The sequence below is a fragment of the Garra rufa genome, chromosome 8, assembly GCF_049309525.1.
Source record: "Garra rufa chromosome 8, GarRuf1.0, whole genome shotgun sequence".
Lineage (NCBI taxonomy): Eukaryota > Metazoa > Chordata > Actinopteri > Cypriniformes > Cyprinidae > Garra > Garra rufa.
In genome coordinates, this window is record NC_133368.1 from 8,951,439 (window position 1) to 8,973,153 (window position 21,715).

Below are 21,715 nucleotides of genomic sequence, written 5' to 3' on the forward strand. Positions count from 1 at the left end.
TTATATCTCACAATTCTGAGAAAAAAGTCAGAATTGCGAGATGTAAACTTGCAATTGCGAGAAAAAAGTAAGCACTGTAAGAGGGAAAAGTCACTTTTTTTTAATTCAGTGGTAGAAACTGGCTTCCATAATTTAAAGCCTAAAATATACCAGAACTAGAGTTGAACGATAAAACAATATTGATTTTAGTTTCTGTGATTTTTCTATTAATCAGGTTATTATTATATTATTATTAATTTGATTAAATATAAAAATTCTGCATGGAAAAACTAATAAAAAAGATTTTAAAAAGATGAAAGTTTAAATTAAATAAAATGAAATCATTTTTTGGGAAATTTGGGGAAAAACTTTATAAGAACGAACTCTTTTAGTAATCAAAAAGTGAAAAGGTCTTTTTTTTTATAACTATTATTACATAAAAATATTAAACATGGTAAGAAATTTGTTATTATGCAGTACAGCTGTAAAATTACAATGCCAGTATTTGCATTTTAATTTCTTAATTGATTCTATTTTTTCTCAAAGGTTAATCTATTGCGCTTTTATCTTGGCAGAATACTGCAGTGAGCCTTTACAGCTTATCTTTTGTTGGCAACTGATTCACAATGCATTCCCAAATTCATGTTATAAGCGACAAACAGAGATTGAGTTTATGTGGAGCAGCATTTACCATGAACCAAACTGCTCTGCGACTCGTATTGTGTTTTAGATTTTATTTTGATACATCTTACAGCCAGAACATACTGACTCCCGCTTGGATTCACAGACAGTTAAGACACAAGTGTGTCACCGTTGTTCTTCACACTGTTGTGGCAGGCAAAAGCTCACTGCATGTGCGTGTCAGTGGAAGCTCAAAGTAACAGGGATATCAGGGTTATTTTTAGCACTGTGACTTCAAAGAGCGTCTTTCCTAAGGAGAATTTCTACTCCAAATGTTAGAGTGGAGAGAAGAAGCTCAAGATTATTTCTGCTTCTTGGCTCCAGTGCAGCACAGCTTGCAGATGTATGTTGCTTGCCATGAACATTTGAGTCATATTTAAAATATACTTTTTATTCGCATAATCTCACTGATTATACTTACTTGTGGCTTTTCCCTCAAACTTTATCACAAATGTGGCGCCCAAAGTGGGGCACAAATTGCGAATCGTAAGACCATGGCACTCCTCAGTTGAAAACGCTAATAATGGTGTTTGCATTTTGTGAGGAAGAAATGACTACCAGCCATAGTATCAAAATTGTTGGATGTTTCAGTTGGAAAGACTATTAAATCAGCAGGCATTTGAGTCGTGCATCACCTCCCTTGGATTCCCCAACGACAATCTAATTGAAGCATACAACTGAAAACTGGTTTTAAACACGGCTATGATGCACTGCTGGAAAACAGAGCAACTTAATAGAATCTAAAACTGACTTGGAGAAATAGTAGGAAAAAGGAGATTTATGCCATTAATTTGTCATTGAACAGCATATCCTCCACAAATTAGGAGGCTTGGGGGTGTAAACAGACTATGAATCAGTGTGTTTATCTCTGAAGAGAATCTAAAAGGAACACACTGGGGGAAGATATTCGCCACCCTTCAATCCAAATCCATTTACAATGTCTCCTACACAAGCTGTTCATCATCCACTGAGCTTCTTCATCCTTCATATTGATGACTAAATCATTTCATTATTATCAAGAGAAAATGGAAGCTCCTCCAGCTCACATGCTGCCACATTTCCTGCTTCTAGACCTCAGGAGGTGAAAGTACAGAAAACAATCTTAGTATAGCCATCTTGAAGCAAACCGTGAAGCAACAAACCATGTGCGCCTGCCAGCTTACTTCAATCACAGAGCCCCTTTAGGAATACTAGCCAAAAATACACTTACTACTACTACTACTACTACTACTAATACTATGGCTACTCCACATATACACACAATGCTCAGTTTAATGGTAGCTACATTCACAATAACATCCAGATTCGATGGAGAGATTTAGTATCTGCAATGCCATTGTTTAACCTTCTCTTCATCTGCAGTTCAGTATGTTGAGGCTAATCCACCCACTTGAACATCTTTATTCAGCTGATGTATAGTATTAAAGGAACACTCCACTTTTTTTTGGAAATAGGCTCATTCTCCAACTCCCCCTGAGTTAATATGTTGATTTTTATCGTTTTGAAATCCATTCAGCCGTTCTCCTGTTCTGGCGATATCACTTTTAGCATAGCTTAGCATAGATCATTGAATCCTATTAGACCAATAGCATCACGTTCAAAAATGACCGAGTTTCGATATTTGTCCTATTTAAAACTTGACTCTTCTATAGTTATATCGTGTACTAATACCGGCGGAAAATGTAAAGCTGCGATTTTCTAGGCCGATAAGATTAGGAACTACACTTCCATTCCGGCGTAATAGTCAAGGAAGTTTGCTGCCGTAACATGGACGAAGCAGGTGCAGTAATATCACACAGCACATGTGCAAATGCTAACCTAGCTGGAAACTAATTTCAGACGCTGTGTGAACCATTTGATGTCATCGAAGTAATGGCACCCCCCCATAGTCCAGTTTTTAAATAATGTAAATCTTTCATGGGTTTTCTACTACATATTTCAATAAGAGACATCATTTACATTATATCAAGCCCTAAAGTCTAAATACCAAGGGTTCCCTTTATTACTTTAAACCTTCATGCATCTACACCAGTAGGTGTTGCTATGAGCAAAGATCAGTGGGGAAAAAAGCTAGTGAGGCATGTCACCAGTGTTGCCAAATCTGTGATTTTCCAGTGGAATTGGGCTATTTTAACACTGTTGACACGGGTTGTTTTTCATGTCCTGGGGGTTGAAGCAACCCCAATAACATCATATTTAGCCTCTGGAATGTAAATTTTACCAGAGGAACCCAGCCAAGAAACGTGTATTTTACCATCAGGGATGCAATTTTTACCTGGAGAGCCCTCAACGAAAGACGATTAGGCTAGTTTTGGTCTAGTTTTGGGTAGCAATTAGTCAGGCTTTGTGAAAACCTGGCAACCCTGCTTTTATCACTTTGCGTGTAGTTAGGACATTCATTTTTAGTTAATAGTAGCTCACCGTGTGCAACCATTTGATGTCATTGAAGTAATGGCACCCCCATAGTCAAATGCGTATAAAACCACATTAGTAGGAGCCAGTACGATGTCCAGGATCAGTGGGAAAAAAGCCAGTTAGGTTTGAAAATATGAGACGCAGGTTAGGATAAAAGTCACACAATATGAAATTCAAACTCACGTTAGATACTTCTAACATTTAAGCACATAATCAGCACCTGGTTATCACTGTCATAGTTTGTATGTTGTTGTTCCAGCCGCAACGTCGCAAAAATAGAAACCCCTTCTAAAATACAAATTTCGCATGTCGTCAGTGTTGCCAAGACCAAATAACATGAAGCAACCCTAATAACATGATATTTTGCCCTCTAAATGCAAATGTTACCAGGGGAACCCAGGCAAAAAAAAATTGTAGTTTTAAGTAGCAATTTTGTGAAAACCTGGGAACCCTGCTTTTATCATGTTGAGTGTAGCTAGGACACAGTGTAGCGGTACATTCACACGGGGTGTCAGTGTCAACACCTCTCATTTACTTTGAATGGAGTGACATCAAGTGTACCGAACTGAATCGTGAGTCCATTGCGTCACTGGCGTTGCTCGAGGCAGAAGTTCAAAACTTTTCAAGTGCCAATGTAGGTGTCAGTCAATCAGATTGCCTTATGCAAATACCCTAGCACAGATGCTAGCCAATCCCATTCATGCAACACCAGAAAAGTAATGTGATTGGCTGTTGTCACTATGATAAGCTTCAGACATTGCCACCGTCAAGGATTGATGCCCCGTGTGAATGTAACATAATGCATGTTTACATAGAAAAACAATAGAAAAACAACATAGTGGAAGGAAAACTGTGCCTTACAATGTTAAAGGTTGTATCATCGATTTCTAGCCTGAAACATAAAGTGTCAAATTCAACTGACCTTTCATCACGATCCGCTCGCTGCCTGCCCCATAAATTGTCTGTGAAAAAACCGCGTCTCTCTGGTCAGCCTAGGGTCCGAGATATGCCAAAAAAACAATCGGCACTACCAACCTTTCCACAGATAAACAAACAGTGTTCCAACCAATCAGCGTCAGGGGTTTGGTGTTGTGGACTTTCGCTCCGCCTCCCTCACATCCCTGCACCAGTAGGAAAGTCCACAACACCAAACCCCTGACGCTGATTGGTTGGAACACTGTTTGTTTATCTGTGGAAAGGTTGGTAGTGCCGATTGTTTTTTTGGCATATCTCGGACCCTAGGCTGACCAGAGAGACGCGTTTTTTCACAGACAATTTGATTTTTCCTCTAATTTAGGGTCAATATTTTTTTTATTTAATCCAACTACATCATCTCCCACTTTGTGTCTGTTTGTTTCTGTGTGTTTGTGAGAGAAAGTGTTTGCGCATCTGCATGTGAACTGTGCCATTGCGCTTTGAAGCATTCTGTTTGATAGTACTCACAATAGCTTTAACGTGTTTATGTTTGTGTGTGTGTGTGTGTGTGTGTGTGTGTGTGTGTGTGTGTGTGTGTGTGTGTGTGTGTGTGTGTGTGTGTTTGAACCACTGCTCGGCACTGTATGAATGAATATTTCTAAAAGTAGGCCTCATTTGCATTAAAGTATGCAAGTCAGTGTGCAGAGCTCTCTTACGGCAGAGATAACGTAAAGACTTAATTAACGTGAAGACGTGATCCTCTCTTACTCGCATGTTTTCCATTTGTGATTCTGAAGATGCCTTAATAGTGGCCATGGCCTTGGCTCTTTTTAAAGCAGAACTTTTACATTACACTCTAAATTTGTTGTACCACAGCCTCTTTTGCTCTCTGATGTATAAGCCCTGTTTCTACAGATAGAGCACATGCTACAGTATTTATCTTTGAGAAGACAAGCATGAGATAGTGTACAGGAATGTTTGTGCTATTAGGATTTTAGAATGCTGGGTTCATTATTTCTGCAGTATACTGTAAATACAACAGTATGCTTATGCTACACTTGAGAAAATGTGCAGTATAAATCAGGTCTGTTATAATTCTATTGTTAGTTTAAATTGGTTTTTATTTTTATATTTTCCATTTTCATTATAAAGTTTTAATAACTTTGTATTTTTTGTCTTTTTATTCCTTTTTGTATAGTTTTTTTAATGCATTAAGTTAAACTAAATAAAATAAAAATAAGTGGGCCAGAAAAAATTGTTTGGTAATAAAGTATTTTATTTTATTTTATAATTTATTACATTTTATATATATATATATATATATATATTTTTTTTTTTTTTTAAGCCATTTATATTATGTATTTTTAGTTAATACAAGTTTTTATTGTATTTTATTTTAAGCAATGTATTTTATTTTTTAGTTAATGCAAGTTTGTTTTTTATTATTATTATTTTTTGTGTTTTTAGTTAATGCAAGTGTTTTTCTTTCGTTTCATTTTAGTTTTTATTTTATTTGATATATTTTTGGTTAATGCAAGTGTTTCTTTTATTTTATTTTAAGTAATTAAAGTAATTTATTTTAAAATATCTTTAGCAAATTCAAGTGTTTATTTATTTGTATTTTTTAAGCAATTTATTTAAAATATTTTCAGGAAATGCAAGTGTTTTTTACTTTTTTATTTTAAGCAATGGACGTGTTTTTAAAACAGATTTTAACGAAGAAAAATGAAACAAAAGCACGCACATCAGTCTCAAATGGGTGCTCGACTAAAAAGCAACAAATAAAAAAAAAAGTTACGTGAGGCTGTTTGGATTTTTACATTAGACACGTTGTCCCCTAGAGGACTAAAGGAAGATTTTGATATTCGTCCATTTCTTTAAATTATTATTATGTCTATACATAAGGGTGTGTGTTTCTCTTAATGTATATAATATATCAAAGGTTTTGGTGTGACTAACTGAATTTCATTTAATTAATTTGATGTATACTTGCAGGTACAAAATCAAGAAAAGTGTTTCTTGAAGTGTACATTAATAACAATATTGTTGTATTTTTGCATAGTTTTATGTATTTTTGGGTGTAGATTTATTGTTATTGTTGATGTATTGGTCAGTAACAAGGTGTTTGGTCATGTGATTTTGATCACCTGGAGATATAAAAAGTGGCACATTGGTATTCAATTTGTCTGATGAAGAGCCTGCGTGCTCGAAACGTCACAAACTATGCGAAAGATGTTTTAAAAATAAATATTTTTGATATTTTTGGAGCTTTGGTGTTGCTGACTTAAAACAAATTTTAAACAATATATTTTATGTATTTTAGTTAAATTGTGTTTATTTTATTTTAAGCAATTTTCAATTTGTTTTACTTTTTTACTTGTTTTTTAGTTAATGCAATTGTTTTTATTTAATTTCAATTTATATTTTTACTTTATTTTATATATTTTAGTTAAAACAAGTGTTATTTTATTTTAAACAGTTTATTTGATATATATTTTAGTTAATGCAACTGTTTATTTTCTGTTAAGCAATTTATTTTGTTTTTAGTTAATGCAAGCGTTTTTATTTCATTTAATTTTATTGTTTTATTTATTTTATTTTATATATTTTAGTTCATACAATATTTAATTTTTGTATTTTATTTTAAGCAATTTATTTTTAATATTTTTTGCAAGTGTTATTTTATATGTATTTATTTTATTTTATTTCAAGCAATTTATTTTATATATTTTTAGTTAATGAAAGTATTATTTTATATGTATTATTTTATTTTATTCTAAAACAATTTTATGTAGTTTTAGTTAACTCAAGTTTTTATTTTATTTGATTAGATTTTTTTTTTTTACTGATGACAAATAAAGAAATAATATCTGCTGGGATTTTTAATTGACTGAGAGCATCACTAATTACCATCTCAAATTTTTGAATACAATTAATTCCTCATTGCTTATATAGATACTTGTATAGAACACAGCTTTTGAGTAAAAATGCAAAATAATAATGAATTTTGTATAGTTTTCAGTAAGCAGCATGTCTATTTAACATTATAAGACACAATAGTCTTTAAATAGGATGGCTTTTTTGTATCCAAGGCAGTTTGATTGACAGCCTTAAGCCTAACTGACATGTCATTGTTTGATTAGCTGTAGGTCAAATATTGTGAATTAATGCAGCCCTCTGTTTAGCTCTAGAATGTTATGGAGATAAGAAAAAAAGCAAGGATTCTCCTCAAGCAAGCCCTTTTAACCTCTTTTCTCTCTGCTTCTGCTTGCGGGTGACTCACCCTTCTGGAGAAAGGGTTGTCTCCGTTGCTATGGTTACAAGTTTTCGATCTCTGTATTACTTTTCAGCAGTCTTGTTCTGTCTTTTGCTCCATTTAACATCAGTTGCAGTGCAAGGAGTTCTGTCTTGCACTAGTTTTTTTTTTTTTTTTACATTTTACATAAGTTAACTATATGTTTTATGAGCAAACATGAATCAACAACATGCATAATTAATGTATAAATAATTATTAACCTAGAATAATAAATGCTGTAAAATGTGTAGTAGGTTTCTGAAACTTGACACCACATTTCCTTCACTAATATGCTGGTTTCATAATGCAAACTGTTTTATATTACAGCCCCTCTTGTTTTTGTCTCTGCTGTTAATGCTCTTATCTCTGCTGTGCAATATGCAGTGCTTTAGGTCAGAGTCTCCCACACACGCACTCACACTTCAGGCTAGCTGTATCGTTGAAGCTCTGTCTCCCTCTGCCTCTGCCTCTCTTTCCTTCCTCCCTCCGTATTTTACTGCATCCTGCTTCCAAAACTGGACCATGACGACCTATTTTTTTGGATTAGTCAGAGTCAGGATTTAGGCGGTACTATATGTTAGGCTGCCAGTCATGTCATTTAGGTAAGAACTGCATTAGGTAAGGGCTCATTAGCTTAGTCATTTCCTACGAGGATTACTTCCTGAAGAAATAAACCTATATTAAATTGGCGTCATGGAATAAAGGATTTTGCTTGCTGCTTTTCCAACTAAACAGACATGGATTTATAATGCATAGTGTTATTATTCACTGATGTTATTTAGAAAAATACCTTCAGTTATGGGACATTTTTCATCAGTTATCATGTGATACAGGGCTCATACAAGGTGCATAAAGGGTTAGTTCACCCCAAAATGAAAATTGGCCCATTATTTACTCACCCTCCAGGCATCCTAGGTGTATATGACTTCCTTCTTTCAGACAAATCCAAACGGAGTTATATTAATTTTTTTTTTTTTTTAATTTCAGTACATGGAAGCAGCTCTGGGCAAATGACATAGGATGTCAGCGGTGCACATGCACCGTGGAGAGATCAAAACAAAACAACATTCACGAATTAGAAGTACAAAACAAGGATTTGTAAAGAAAAATGTTGGAGGAATTTGATATAAGCCAATCGGAGACAGGTTTTCCTTTGCTGAAGTAAAGAAACTTTGCTCCGTGTATGACTAGTTGGCGCAAGTTAGAATAAAGTGATTATTATGTTTTAAATATGGATATTTTTTTTTACAAAAATGCGTTAATTCACTCTAGGAGGCCAATATTTAGCCCCTGGAGCCGTGTGAGGCACTTTTTATTATGCACTTTATTGGACTTGTTTTGGACTGATAAAGTGAAACTCCCACCCATGCAATTCTAAAGCTTGAAAGTGCCAGGATCATTTTTAATATAATTCTGACTGGAATTATCTGAAAGAAGAAAATATACCAGGGCTCTAGACTAACTTTTTGCACTGGTTGCACTGGTGCGCCTAACTTTTTTTCTTAGGTGCACCAGCACAAAAGTTAGGTGCACCCAAATTTTCAACCGCATCACATTTAACACCGCAGTTTTACAAGTTCACTTTTTTTTACATTTCAAATTTTATTTATTTTTTAATCCCTGTCCATATAGACAATATTGACTTGTAAATGATTAACTAACAATCTGGTCAATATAAAGTTCTTTATTTGAAGCATATTTTTTTCCCCAGTACTTTACCCTACTTTGTGTAATAACGAAAACATTTCGTGAAAAAATAAGTCCAAAACTCTCTATTTTAACATTTTGAACAATAGGGCTCTACAATTTTTATTTATTTATTTATTTTTTAAATTCTTGTTTTAATTTTTCTCATAATCAAATGAAAGCATAAACATTTATTTATTTTTAATCAAATGAAAAATAAACCTTTTTAATTTTTGGCAAACATATATATGATTTATAAATAGGCATATACAAACACCTACATTATACTGTACAAAAGTAATACAGGACTAATATTGTTCTGTTTCATGTTAAACCGTACTTTTATTTTGACAGGTTGCCGTGAAGTTTCTGTGTGTACAGTATGATATGATGCTTTCTCAAATGAAACGGTAAAAGTGACACAGTAGGTTTGGAGATTGAGTTTATCTGTTCATGTCAGATGCAAATGCCAAAAATTAGCGGGAGCGTCACGCGTGCTTCAGTAGCCTATACGCGTGTAGTTAAAAAAAAAAATACACGTCTCCACCATTAATACATAGAGGCAAACGGAAAATGCAGGATTCATTTTAAACGGTCTTTCTGCCTTTCAGTTTTCATAGACACTAGTCCATATCGCGATTTGAATTAAGTGACAGACCAACTTTTGATTTATCAATCCAGAAATCAAAGTATTACGTGGCATTCCGCGCCATAGTAAATTCGGTTTTTATGAATGGAGTCCGCGATCCAGTCCGTGTTTTTGCGGAGGAGGCATTGTGAACGCTTAACAATGTAGAGACATCCTGACTGCATCACATGCATTTTCAAACGTACACACACGTACAGGAATATCTGGACCACGGCCAATCAGAGGGGGGGCGGGATCCGTCCTTTATCTCTGATTGGTTTAGACCACGATATGGGTCTAATGTGTGTCTGTTGTTGAGCAACAGGGAGACTTTAAGAGTGACGGAGTTTCGTTTTTTTCCCCCTCGAACGGCTGGTCGGTCGCACCGGTGCAACCTTTGATTTTTTTTAGTCGCACCAATGAGAAATTAGGTCGCACGTGTGACCAAATTGGTCGCACTCTAGAGCCCTGTATACACCTATACACTTAGGATGCCTGGAGGGTGAGTAAATAATGGGCTAATTTTCATTTTTGGGTGAACTATCCCTTTAAAGTGCTTGAAGTACTTGAATTTAAGGTCTATAAAACCCTTGAAAATAGCAGCATATTCCTGAATTATTTAAAGACAATGTATCTATGAAATAAGTGTTTAATTGTTTCAGTCTGTTCACGCAAAATTCAATGATGCAAAAAATTAAAACATCATACATTTTACTTATTTTAGTTAATGTCATAAAACTAGCGAGCTAAGCCGGTCATAGTACTGACAATGTTGTGTAAGCATGACTGAAGATGAGAAAAGAGAAACAGATGAACTGAATCAATTGAGTGAGTCATTTACGCTTGAAACGTTCTGACTGATTCAAACTCATGACTTCGATCATTCATTTCATGCGATTCACTAGCAAAAACCAGTTCAAAATAGAATCAAATTTGAATTTCAACATCGCTTGTAATGATTTTAAAAAGCACATATAGTGATGGGTGAAACAGAGCTTTTTAAAACTCAGAATCAGTTAAACCATTGCGTCGCAAAATTATTCATTCTTTCGAAGCGCTCCGAATGGATGATGTATTGCAAATTATTTAATTCAGATCGGGACTTCAGAGCTGGTTCGCAAATCATTTGATTCAGATTGGGACTTTGGAGCATGTATCACAAATTATTTGATTTAGATCAGAACTTCAGAGTTGGTTCTTGAATCATTTTATGAATTAAAAAGTTCCAATCTAAATCAAATGATTTGTGATCCACCCTTCAAATTGCTGATCTGAATAATGATTCACGACCCATCATTTCAGATCAGTACTCTGCGTGCGGATTGCGAATCATTTGATTTGGGACTGGAGCGGGTTTGCAATTTTTTTTTTTTTTTTTTTTTTGCCTCAGATTGGAACTTCGGAATGCAAATAATTTAATTTATAGCTGAACTCTGGAGCACGGATCAGGAATCATTTGATTCAGATTGGGACTTCGGAGCATGGAATGCAAATAATTGGATTCAGGTTGGAACTTTAGAGCATGGATTGCAAATCATTTGATTCAGATTGGGGCTTTGGTGGGATTTCACGAATCAATTGATTTAGATTGGAAGTTCAGAGCGGGTTTGCAAATTTATTTATTTTTGCTTCAGATCTGCACTTTAGAGCACAGATCGTGAATCATTTGATTCAGATTGGAACTTCAGAGCATGGATTGCAAATCATTTGATTGAGATCAGAACCTCGGAGCACAGATTGTTAATCATTTAATTCAGATTGGGACTTTGGTGGGAGTTTGTGATTCATTTGTTTTAGATTGGAACATCGGAGCATGGATTGCAATTCATTTGATTCAGATCTGAGCACGGACCGGAACTTTTGTCCGTTGCCTGGATGTCGCACCTCACACAGGATGTGCTTTTGATGCAACTATAGATGTACTCTCTGTTCAGTCGCGTTTCAGCTGTTTTTTTCCCCAGTCTATTTTAACCATTAAAGGGATAGTTCACCCAAAAATGTAAATTATTTACTTACCCTCAAGCCATCCTAGGTGTATATGACTTTCTTCTTTCAGACAAATCCAGTCGGAGTTTAAATTATACAGGCACTTCCAAGCTTTAAAATTGCATGGGTGGGTGTTTCTCTTCATCAATCCAAGACAAGTCCTATAAAGTGAAAATCTGAGTTATATTTAAAAAAAATCCTGGCTCTTCCAAGCTTTATAATGGCAGTAAATGGCTGTTGGCGGAGTCATGTAGAGTTCTTTTCATGATGGATGGATGCACTTTATTTTGCTTCCAGTTCTCAACAGCCATTCACTGCCATTATAAGCTTGGAAAAGCCAGGACATGTCACATCCATTGTAGACAGTACAGCTGATAATGATAGTCTCCATTTGCATTTGACATGATTCAGTGCATGTGTACGGTGTAGGTGGGTTGTAAGGGTCAATGAGAGGGTAAAAAGTTGCCATAGTTAATTTGGAGAAGGTGGAAAGTTGTCATAATACATGTGTATGATGCAAGAATCCTTGGATAGTTTTAATAAGGTAAACGGTGTTGATGGATGAATTCACATCAGTGAACCATGCAGATGTTCTTAACTTTGCCATATTAGTTAGAAACTTATCCGCATTCGCATTTACTTTCATTGCTATTAGCCTATTATCATAACAGATTAAATTTAACAAAGGCAATTAAGCCTGTGCTCAAAGCCCTGTAATGGGACACAGGCAGCCATCATCATGTAGATTAGATGTAATTATGTTACGTGATTGTCCTTGTTTCCTGGTGCAGTCAGAGGAAGGAGCCACTGTTGTTTTTCTCTTTCCTGCGGAGGATGTTTCATCTGTTTCTCCTTTGTTGACATGATTCGCCATTTCTGTCTCTGCAGTCCTCTGCACTGTCAGGTTCAGTTACTGTGGCCGCTAAAGCGCACCTGAGCTGAACTCTAATAACCGTATGTGTGTGCGCCTATCCCTCGGCTCCTCCTTGTGACCTTGCTTGCACCAAAATGTCTCTAAATGAAAGTGAATGAAAAAGGAAGTGATGTGGAAAAGGGGTGGAGTGGATCAATAGGCAACATGGTGAAAGTCAAACACACATCTTCAGTTCTAGCACCGCTGCATGTTAATACTTATGACATGAAACACTGCACATAATATAAAAGCTTTTCTGTCAGGATAAATACATTTCTGTCGTAATTCATCCTAACACAAGATTGGTTGAAATAATATTGTTGGTCAATCCTGGAGGTCAGTCTGTTAACCCCTTGTGCTGCCCTCAAATGAGTGTACTGAATAGGTCTGACACAATTTATGACGCAATTTATGATTGCTGTCTAACCCATGGTGATCCATCTATTAGTTACCGCTGCTTGTCTCAGACACAGCAGAATGTTCAGTACAGTCCTTAGACCAAGTCAGTTTGCGTCTCACTCATAAAGTACACTGCACTTTATCATTCGTATTATAATATTATATTGTATACAGCAGTTATTTCTGGTCCTCAAATCTGATTGGTTAAAAGTAGTGTGATATTCTAGTGATAATAGAACTCCAACCGTTTCACTGTTTGTATCACTCTCCTTTTGGTATTTCTCACAGTGTGTGTCATGGTGGATGACCAAATTCAGTATAATTTTATAAATAATACTGTTTTTGTGTTACGAAATGTAGTTTTAAGAGGTTTTTTAGGTGAGAATGTATTTTTTTTTTAGGTGAGAATGTACTTGTTTAGACTTCAAATATGCAGTTTGTTAATAAAGATAATGAAAATTAAATAGCTTTGAGATGTGAGTTCCAGGGCATCAGCGACCGTTCATTGCTCATGAACCCGCCCGAAATTTACGGCTGACTCTGATGTCTCTATAGTGGTTAAATTCTAGATATTTTGGGTAAATTTAACGTGTAGTCTTTGGTCTCATTCATCTATTATATGTTCCAGAGCAAATAGTTTTGGCAGAGGGCTAACAGTTGGATGTGCCATATGTGACCCTGGACCACAAAACCAGTCTTAAGTCGCTGGGGTATATTTGTAGCAATAGCCAAAAATACATTGCATGGGTCAAAATTTTTGATTTTTCTTTTATGCCAAAAATCATTAAGAATTTGAAAAGTTCATGTTCCATCAAGATTTTTTGTAAAATTCCTACTGTAAACATATCAAAATGTAATTTTTGATTTGTAATATGCATTGTTAAGAACCTAATTTGGACAACTTTAAAGGTGATTGTCTTTTTGATTTTTTTGCATCCTCAGATTTCTGATTTCAAATAGATGTATCTCTGCCAAATATTGTCCTATCCTAACAAACCATACATCAATAGAAAGCTTATTTATTGAGCTTTCATATGATGTATAAATCTCAGTTTTGTCAAATTTAACCTTATGACTGGTTTTGTGGTCCAGGGTCACATATAAATAATAGTAGAATTTAATAGGGATGTAACAATATCAAGTTACCACAATATCCACAACGCAATGTTTATTGCGACATTTACAATATTCATTCCTAATTTCTACACTTAGAGATATTTTGAATTTGGACTGCAGTAACGTTACCCATTTAAACCGCTAGCTGTCAGCAATTCAAGCTGCACTTTTAAGCTTTTATTTTGATGGAAACAGCAGTAGAGCTTTTGTTTTAATGGAAAACTCCCGTTTCAGTGAAAACAGGCTTACGAAAACGCTTCCACAACAAGTCTAGTGAAATGCTGTAATCATCTGCCACTAAAATAAAGCATAACTGGTGTCTGTTGCATTCCTAAATGCATGCTAAACTGACAGCTTATGCAATAAGTGAGTTGACTGCATTAATTCACTGTGAATGGAGCCATTCAGAGGCACGGAAAACACCGGATCACAAGCTTATCGCCTCAACAATGTGTGCACTTCACTTTGAAACATGCAGCGAAAACAGACTTGATGAAGGGATGCTTTCAGTTTAAATGTATTTTTTTTTTGCGCAGTAGACCTATCATTTCATATCGTCATGTGACCACAATAATAATATATATTGAGACAGTTTTACCATTGCAATACCACAATATTGATAATATCATTACATCCATTTAATAATAGTATTTAGTATTGGGAAACTCTGTGTTTGAGATGGTGATTTTAGTTCCGCCATTAGATGGCTACAAGAGATTATTTTTATGAATAAGTCAGCAGTAAAGACTTTTATATTGAAAGAGACTGAAACAGGGTTGTAAACAAGGACGTTTTTATTTTTGACAACAGGTTGTAAGATGTACTAAGCAGCGCTGTCATCAGAAATCACCATTAACAGATGAAAGGATAGTACGACAAAGATATCGCTTTCCTGTGCAGACGTTCAAACTAATGTTTTATTGTGAATATTAGATTGAGATGAAGAATGAATGCTGTATCAGATGCAGGTAATCTCAATCCATCTCTCATAATACTTGAATCTGCATAACACTGAGCTTTTATTACAGTAATACAATAAGCTTTTAATGAATTAGTAATGGATTGGGCTCAGCTGTTCAACTCTTAAACTGAGATTTGAATCCGTTGCAGAAGGAAGTTGGTCTGCACAAAAGAGGGTTTTTAAAGACACTCCATTGTTGTTTCTTATGTATTTACTTTATGTATTACACTTGTGCCATCAAACTATTGTATAAATGCAATATCAATATCACAGAATTTAGTTTGTAGTAAGGTAAAGAGTATGTTTGTAAATCTATGTGTGTTGGTGGGTTGTTTAGTATTCAGGACTAGAGGACACAGAGGACATGATGCAGTTTGTCGATCAGAGGAGGTGATGCTGACATCTTCATCAGCTCTTCTCTTAGTGTGAGAGGTTGAAGACACGTCCTTATCGTCTCCTTCACATTGACCCCGCTCAATCAATTCACACACACACTTCGGCTTTAACCGTTCACATCTTGTTCAATAACAGTTCCATGCCAGACGGATCAATGGATCTCCACCAATACAAACACTCACACATTCACACACACCCCATGTCCTCATGTGTCCCCAGTGAGTTGGAGGACTGTGGTGTATTGCATCAGTACTGTTGTGATTCCTGCGGTGGGAGATCTCGGGGAGGAGGTCATGACACACTTCTGTGGCACACTGTCAGATCCGTCAGTGCTCTCTGGAGCTTTGTGTGTGTGTGTGTGTGTGTGTGTGTGTGTGTGTGTGTGTGTGTGTGTGTGTGTGTGTTGTGATTTGAGGGGGTGTGTCCCAAAAAGTCATCGCTCATAAATGCAGACAAAGGAACTGCTGATTGTTAATGTTAATTAATACATTCATTAACCTACCGCTAACCTCAGTGTGTGATTGACGCAACCTCCACAGTCTGAATGTGCTGATGGCTGGATTTGAAATGCATGCTGGGAAAAGAGACAATAAGCTGCAGATTTGTCACAACGCCTTTGTGCTCCATCCAGTCAGATGGAGATGTGCCATTTGCAGCTTCAATTACACACAGGCCATTATGAGAGATGGTTGTAAATTTTCACGCAGTGATATGCTGAAGTTTGGTTTTGTGTTTAAATGTCATGCCATCCTCCTCTCTCTTTCTCTCTGTTTAGTGTAGAGTTAATATTGTCTAGGGAATAATTTTTTTGCACATGGCTAATAAAGCATGTCATGACGCTTACCTGAATTACTGGAACATTTATTTAAGTCATCATGTAAGTAATTTAACTTAAGTTAAAGACTCCATCAAATTGCTTGAGAATCAATTACTCATTGAAACAGAAAGTTTGGATTGGACAATAACCAGTGGTCTTTCTGAGTAGAGTTTCTGTCACAGTTGTTGGACTATGTGTTGGACAACTACAGATTGGACAAAAAAAAAAAATTGGATATGTACTATGACAATATTTTTGTTAATTCTTTCTTTCTTTCTTTCTTTCTTTCTTTCTTGGTCTCATTAAGTCAATGCAAAGTAAAAAAACAAATTAAATGTTTTTTTATTTGTTTTAACAATTAAATAAAAAAATTGTTGTATGTATGTTTTTATTAATTCATTCATTTTCTCATTACTTTAATAAAATGCAATGTATATTTGTAATATTTAAGTAAAAATTAATACAGTTCAAAATTGCAGTTAGTCTCATGCAAAGGAAAAAAAAACAAATTAGATATTTTTCATTTGTTTAAAATTTGTTTAAAATAAAAAAAAATTGTATATTATTATTTATGTATTTATTTATTTGTATTTGTTTTAACAATAACATAAAAATGTATATCATTATTTATTTATAATAATTTCAATTCAGTTAGTTTTTTGGTTTTGTTAGTTTTTCTTTTTATTTAACAACGATTTCAGTCCCATTACTTCAATGCAAAGAAAAAAAAAATTAAGTAGGAATTTTTTTGTTCGTTTTAACATTAAAATCAGAATTATTTTATACATTTTATTTATTTATTTCTTCAATAATGTGCAATATATATATATATATATTTGTAATAGTTAAGTAAAAATGTTTGCAGTTCAATTGTTAATTGTATTTATTTATTTGTTTTTTATTTTAATTTGTTATTTGTCAAATATTTCAGACTCATTAATAATTGTTCATTTGTTTTAACATTTAAATAACAAGAATTGAATATTAGCATTTATTTATTTATTTTTTATTCATTTGTTCATTCTTTCTTTTATTCATTCTTATTACTTTAATAAAATGCAATATGTATTTATAATTAAGTAAACATGATTACAGTTCAAAGTTGCTGTTAGAGGGTCTTTTTTGTGTATTTTGTTTTAGTGTGATATTCCCTCAATGTCAGCATAACAACAGTATCTGAACGGCGCAGTTGCTCTGTTTCTAGACATTTTGTTGTCTAATACGTCATCTAGTTTATTCGATGACCCCTGATTGTGTTAATGTAACAAAGTATCTAATCATGTGTAACTCAGCGTCATGCTTTTCCGCTCATCCAGAGTCTTATCGTGGTCTGGAGTCTCTAGAGACCAGACGCTCATAAATCACATCACCCGCTGCCACCCAAACACTCGACACCGTACTGGAGACCCTATTAACCTGCCCCTATCTTAATGAGTTAGTTAACGCACTATTTTCTGTTAATGTAGCTCATCCCTGAGCTCGGGTGCCCTGGGGAATGCTGGGAAAGTGTGATAATTGGCCGTAGTTTATCATCGATTGCAGACTGATGAATGGGGCGAGAGGGACTCCATTTGTTTATGTCTTGTTTTGCTTTATCTCACTGCCATCTTCCCCTCCCCCTCTCCTTTCCATCACTCCTCGTCTGCAGGCTGGAGTCAATGTGCTTCTGCAGGACGTGAATGGGAACATTCCACTGGATTACGCCACTGAGGGGACGGAAACCAGCTACATCCTCATCAGACACCTGGAGGAGAATGGTAGGGTCCCTCAGGTTTTTAGTTAATAACTTAGTGTCTTCCCCTTTTACAAGTTTGGGGTCAGTAATTATTATTATTATTATTATTATTATTATTATTATTATTATTAAGAGAGAAGTCTCTTATGTTTACCAAGTTTGCATTTATTTAATAAAAAAAATGATAATAATATAAATAATATAATTATAAATATTATAAATATTATATAATTACAACATTTTATCTCACAATTCTGACTTTTTTCTTGCAATTCTGAGAAAATTATTTTTCGCTATTCTTTTTTTCTCAGAATTGCGTGATGTAAACGTGAGTTTTCATCTTGCAATTCTGACTTTATAACTCGCAATTGTGATTTTATTTCTTACAATTTGGAGAAAAATCTGTGAATCTGAGAATTCACAGAATCTCATGCTTTTGCAAGAAAAAAGTCAGAATTGCGAGTTTTTATCCCACAATCCTGACTTTATAACTTGCAATTGTGAGTTTATATTTCACTTTTCTGACTTTATAACTCGCAATTGTGATTTTATGTTTACCAGTTTGGAGAAAAAGTGTATGAATCTGAGAATTTTCAGAATCTCACACTTTTCCAGGAAAAAAGTCAGAATTGTGAGTTTTATCCCACAATCCTGACTTTATAACTCACAAATGTAAGTTTATGTCTCGCAATTCTGAGAAAAAAAATCATCAAAACTGTGAGTTTGTATCTTGCAATTCTGACTTCATAACTTGCATTTGAGTTTATATCTTGCAATTCTGACTTTATAATTCATAGTTCAGTTTATATCATGCGATTCGGAGAAAAAAAAAGTCAGAACTGCGAGTTTTAATCCAGCAATTCTGACTTTATAACTCACAATTGTGTTCATATTCTGAGAAAAACGTCAGAATTGTGTTTTATCTTGGAATTCTGACTTTATAACTTGTAATTGTTAGTTTATATCTCACAATTCTGGCTTTATAACTCACAACTGTGAGTTTATATCACGCAATTCTGAGAAAAAAAGTCAGAACTGCGAGTTTATATCTTTCAGTTTTGACTGTATCACTTGTAGTTGAGTTTATATCTCACAATTATGATTTAACTTGCAGCTGTGAGTTTAATCATGCAATTCTGACTTTATAACAACTCACAATTGTTGGTTTATATTACGCAATTCTGAGAAAAAAAGTTAGAACTGTGAGTTTTTATCTCGTAATTCTGACTTTATAACTCAAAATTACGAGTTTATGTCATACCGTTAAGAAAAAGTCAGAATTGTTAGTTTTTATCACTCAATTGTCACAATATTGTGTAACATTATGAATGTCTTCATCATCACTTTTGATCAATTTATTGCATCCTTGCTCAAAAGTATTAATATCAATTAATCAAGCAATCAATCAGTCAATCTGACTGGCCCCAAAAGTTTGATGGGTAGTGTATATTAATGTTTGTTACAGTTGTAAATTGCACTACACTCTTTCCTGAGAATCTCAATTTAATTTAATTTAATTTAATTAAAGAAATAAAATTAATTAAACTAAAATTAATTTAAAATAATTAAATTATAATTATGCTTAAATGGTTTAGATTTTTTTTTTTTTGTATTCTTGTAAAAAAAAAAAAAAAATGACTGAAACTGCAGCAGTTCTTTTTCATCTTGTCTTGTGCAGGACACATTCTGGTATAGATTTTAGCGTGACACCATGTTCCCCACCGCTCATACGTGTAAATAACAAAGCAGTCCTGCCAACTGATAACCGCACAAATATATTTCCACCGACTGAACTGTATATAGCCTTACCGTTCAACCGTGTCACTGTTAACAGTCATCCATTCTGTCAGCTCACATGCTGGATACAGTAAGAGTTACTTTAGCCTGCTAATCAATCAGGAAAATCCAGAGAAACAGACACACTTCTCTGGGCTGCAGTCACAGATCTCATTTATCATTACAGTCAAGACTCCCACTATCTCAAGACGGCCTGCTCCACATCTTCTTTTACTGTTGATCTTATGCTTTGTCTAATAGAGCAGGGGTTCCCAACCTTTTTTACTCCGGGGCCCCCCTCCTTCTCCGGACAATTTTGCAAGGCCCCCCTATGCCTGACATGTCCTCTTATACTGTACTTCCGCAGTAAAGAAAAAGTATTTATTTTGAAACCTTTTTTATTAACCAAAACATTTGTTTTGCCTTGTTATTCTTCTACTGCATGTTATAAAAAAACTCAAAATTAAAACAAACTTTAAATTAAAACTTAAAATATACCTTATAATCTTTAAAGAAAACCTCTGCTCAATTCTAACTTTTAAAATTATTTTACTTCAGACATTCTTTACAACTTCAGAGTACTTTTTCTTAAATAAGTGAACCTGCCGTATAACAGGGAGATACCAAAAGACCACTAAACCTATCCCTTTGAACTTGACTGACTGAATATCTACTGTTTGTATCCATTAAAAACTAATACACAAATTCAAAATACAGCAAATACATTCTAAATCTGTTGAAACACATCGATGTGAAGGTTTGGGATCAGTGAACTCTGTCAGTGCGCGCCTGATGCTCATAAACACCGAGCCTCACTCCTCTTCTATGGGCGAGCATCCATTATAAAACACTCACAGGGCAATAATTTGGACAACTAGGCAAATGTTTGAAATTTCACGCAAAAATAAGATAGGGATCAGAGCCCTGAGAGCGCGCATAGTTTGTGAATCAATAGCGGACTTGCGTGTCTCATGTACGACTTTGACATACACAAGTACATTAGGCACGCGCAAGTTCGTTATTATGACACTAATCATTTTTACCTTTACATTAGAGCGACAGTTTGCTTCATGCATGCAGCTGAGAGATGAAACAGTAGTTTGCGTACAGCGTTTGGAAGTTTTGAGCCACCATTTAGTCTGTATTTAACAGTGCGATGAGGCTTGCTGCGCCAAGTCTGAAGCAATCAATCACAGAACACGAGAGAGGCTGTGCTTTTATTATTTTCATTTAGCATATTAATAATGAAATTAAACAATTGTAGGATAATATTTAAATTATTTTTAAGATATCTCGCGGCCCCCCTGGAGGATCACTGAGGCCCCCTAGTGGGTCGCGACCCCCCCGGTTGGGAACCGCTGTAATAGAGCACTGTTTGCAAGTGGGGATGATTTGTCGCCTCAGATATGTGAAAGTGAAGAATATGTCCTCCAGTTGACACAGAGAAAGATCATACATAAGTCATGTGACTTCTTTCCTCAACTCCTTCTGTCCATCATCTGCATCTCACTTGTTCACCTGTCTGTGCATTTGTCAGGAGTAGACATGAGCTCTATGCACCAGATGAAGACCCAGCGCTCGTCCACCATGTTGTCTGACGTGAGGCAGCTGGTCAGCAGCGGGGGCAGTGTCAATCAGCAAAATGATGACGGGGTCACGCTGGTGAGAAAATACATGAATCCTAAATTGTGCTCACTGATCTCTATATAACAGTCTGTGTGATGTGTACAGATGCTGATTTGAATTGGAAGGCGTTTGGCCAAATGAAACATCACATGTGATGTGTTTGTTTGTGTTTGCAGCTACACATCGCCAGTGCCAGTGGTTATAAAGAGGTGGTGTCCGTGCTGCTGGAGAACGGGGCAGACGTCCAGATGTCTGACAACAGCTTCTGGACACCCTTACATCTGGCTGCCAAATATGGACAGGTACATGGCATTACATGGCAGTACATATAATTTCCTGATGAACACTGACTTTTCCCAATCAAATATGGACTGAACCAGGGCATTGCAAC

The 21,715-nt window shown here is 35.2% G+C and overlaps 1 protein-coding gene across 1 annotated transcript in view; it reads left to right on the plus strand.

Moving 5' to 3' along the window:
• Positions 1 to 21,715, plus strand: part of myo16 (myosin XVI) — a 341,691-nt gene that overhangs the window by 134,668 nt on the left and 185,308 nt on the right. The window contains exons 5-7 of the mRNA XM_073846062.1: positions 17,836 to 17,944; positions 21,236 to 21,360; positions 21,501 to 21,626. Coding sequence (XP_073702163.1) covers positions 17,836 to 17,944; positions 21,236 to 21,360; positions 21,501 to 21,626 — 360 coding nt within the window. The remainder of the gene's footprint in view (positions 1 to 17,835; positions 17,945 to 21,235; positions 21,361 to 21,500; positions 21,627 to 21,715) is intronic.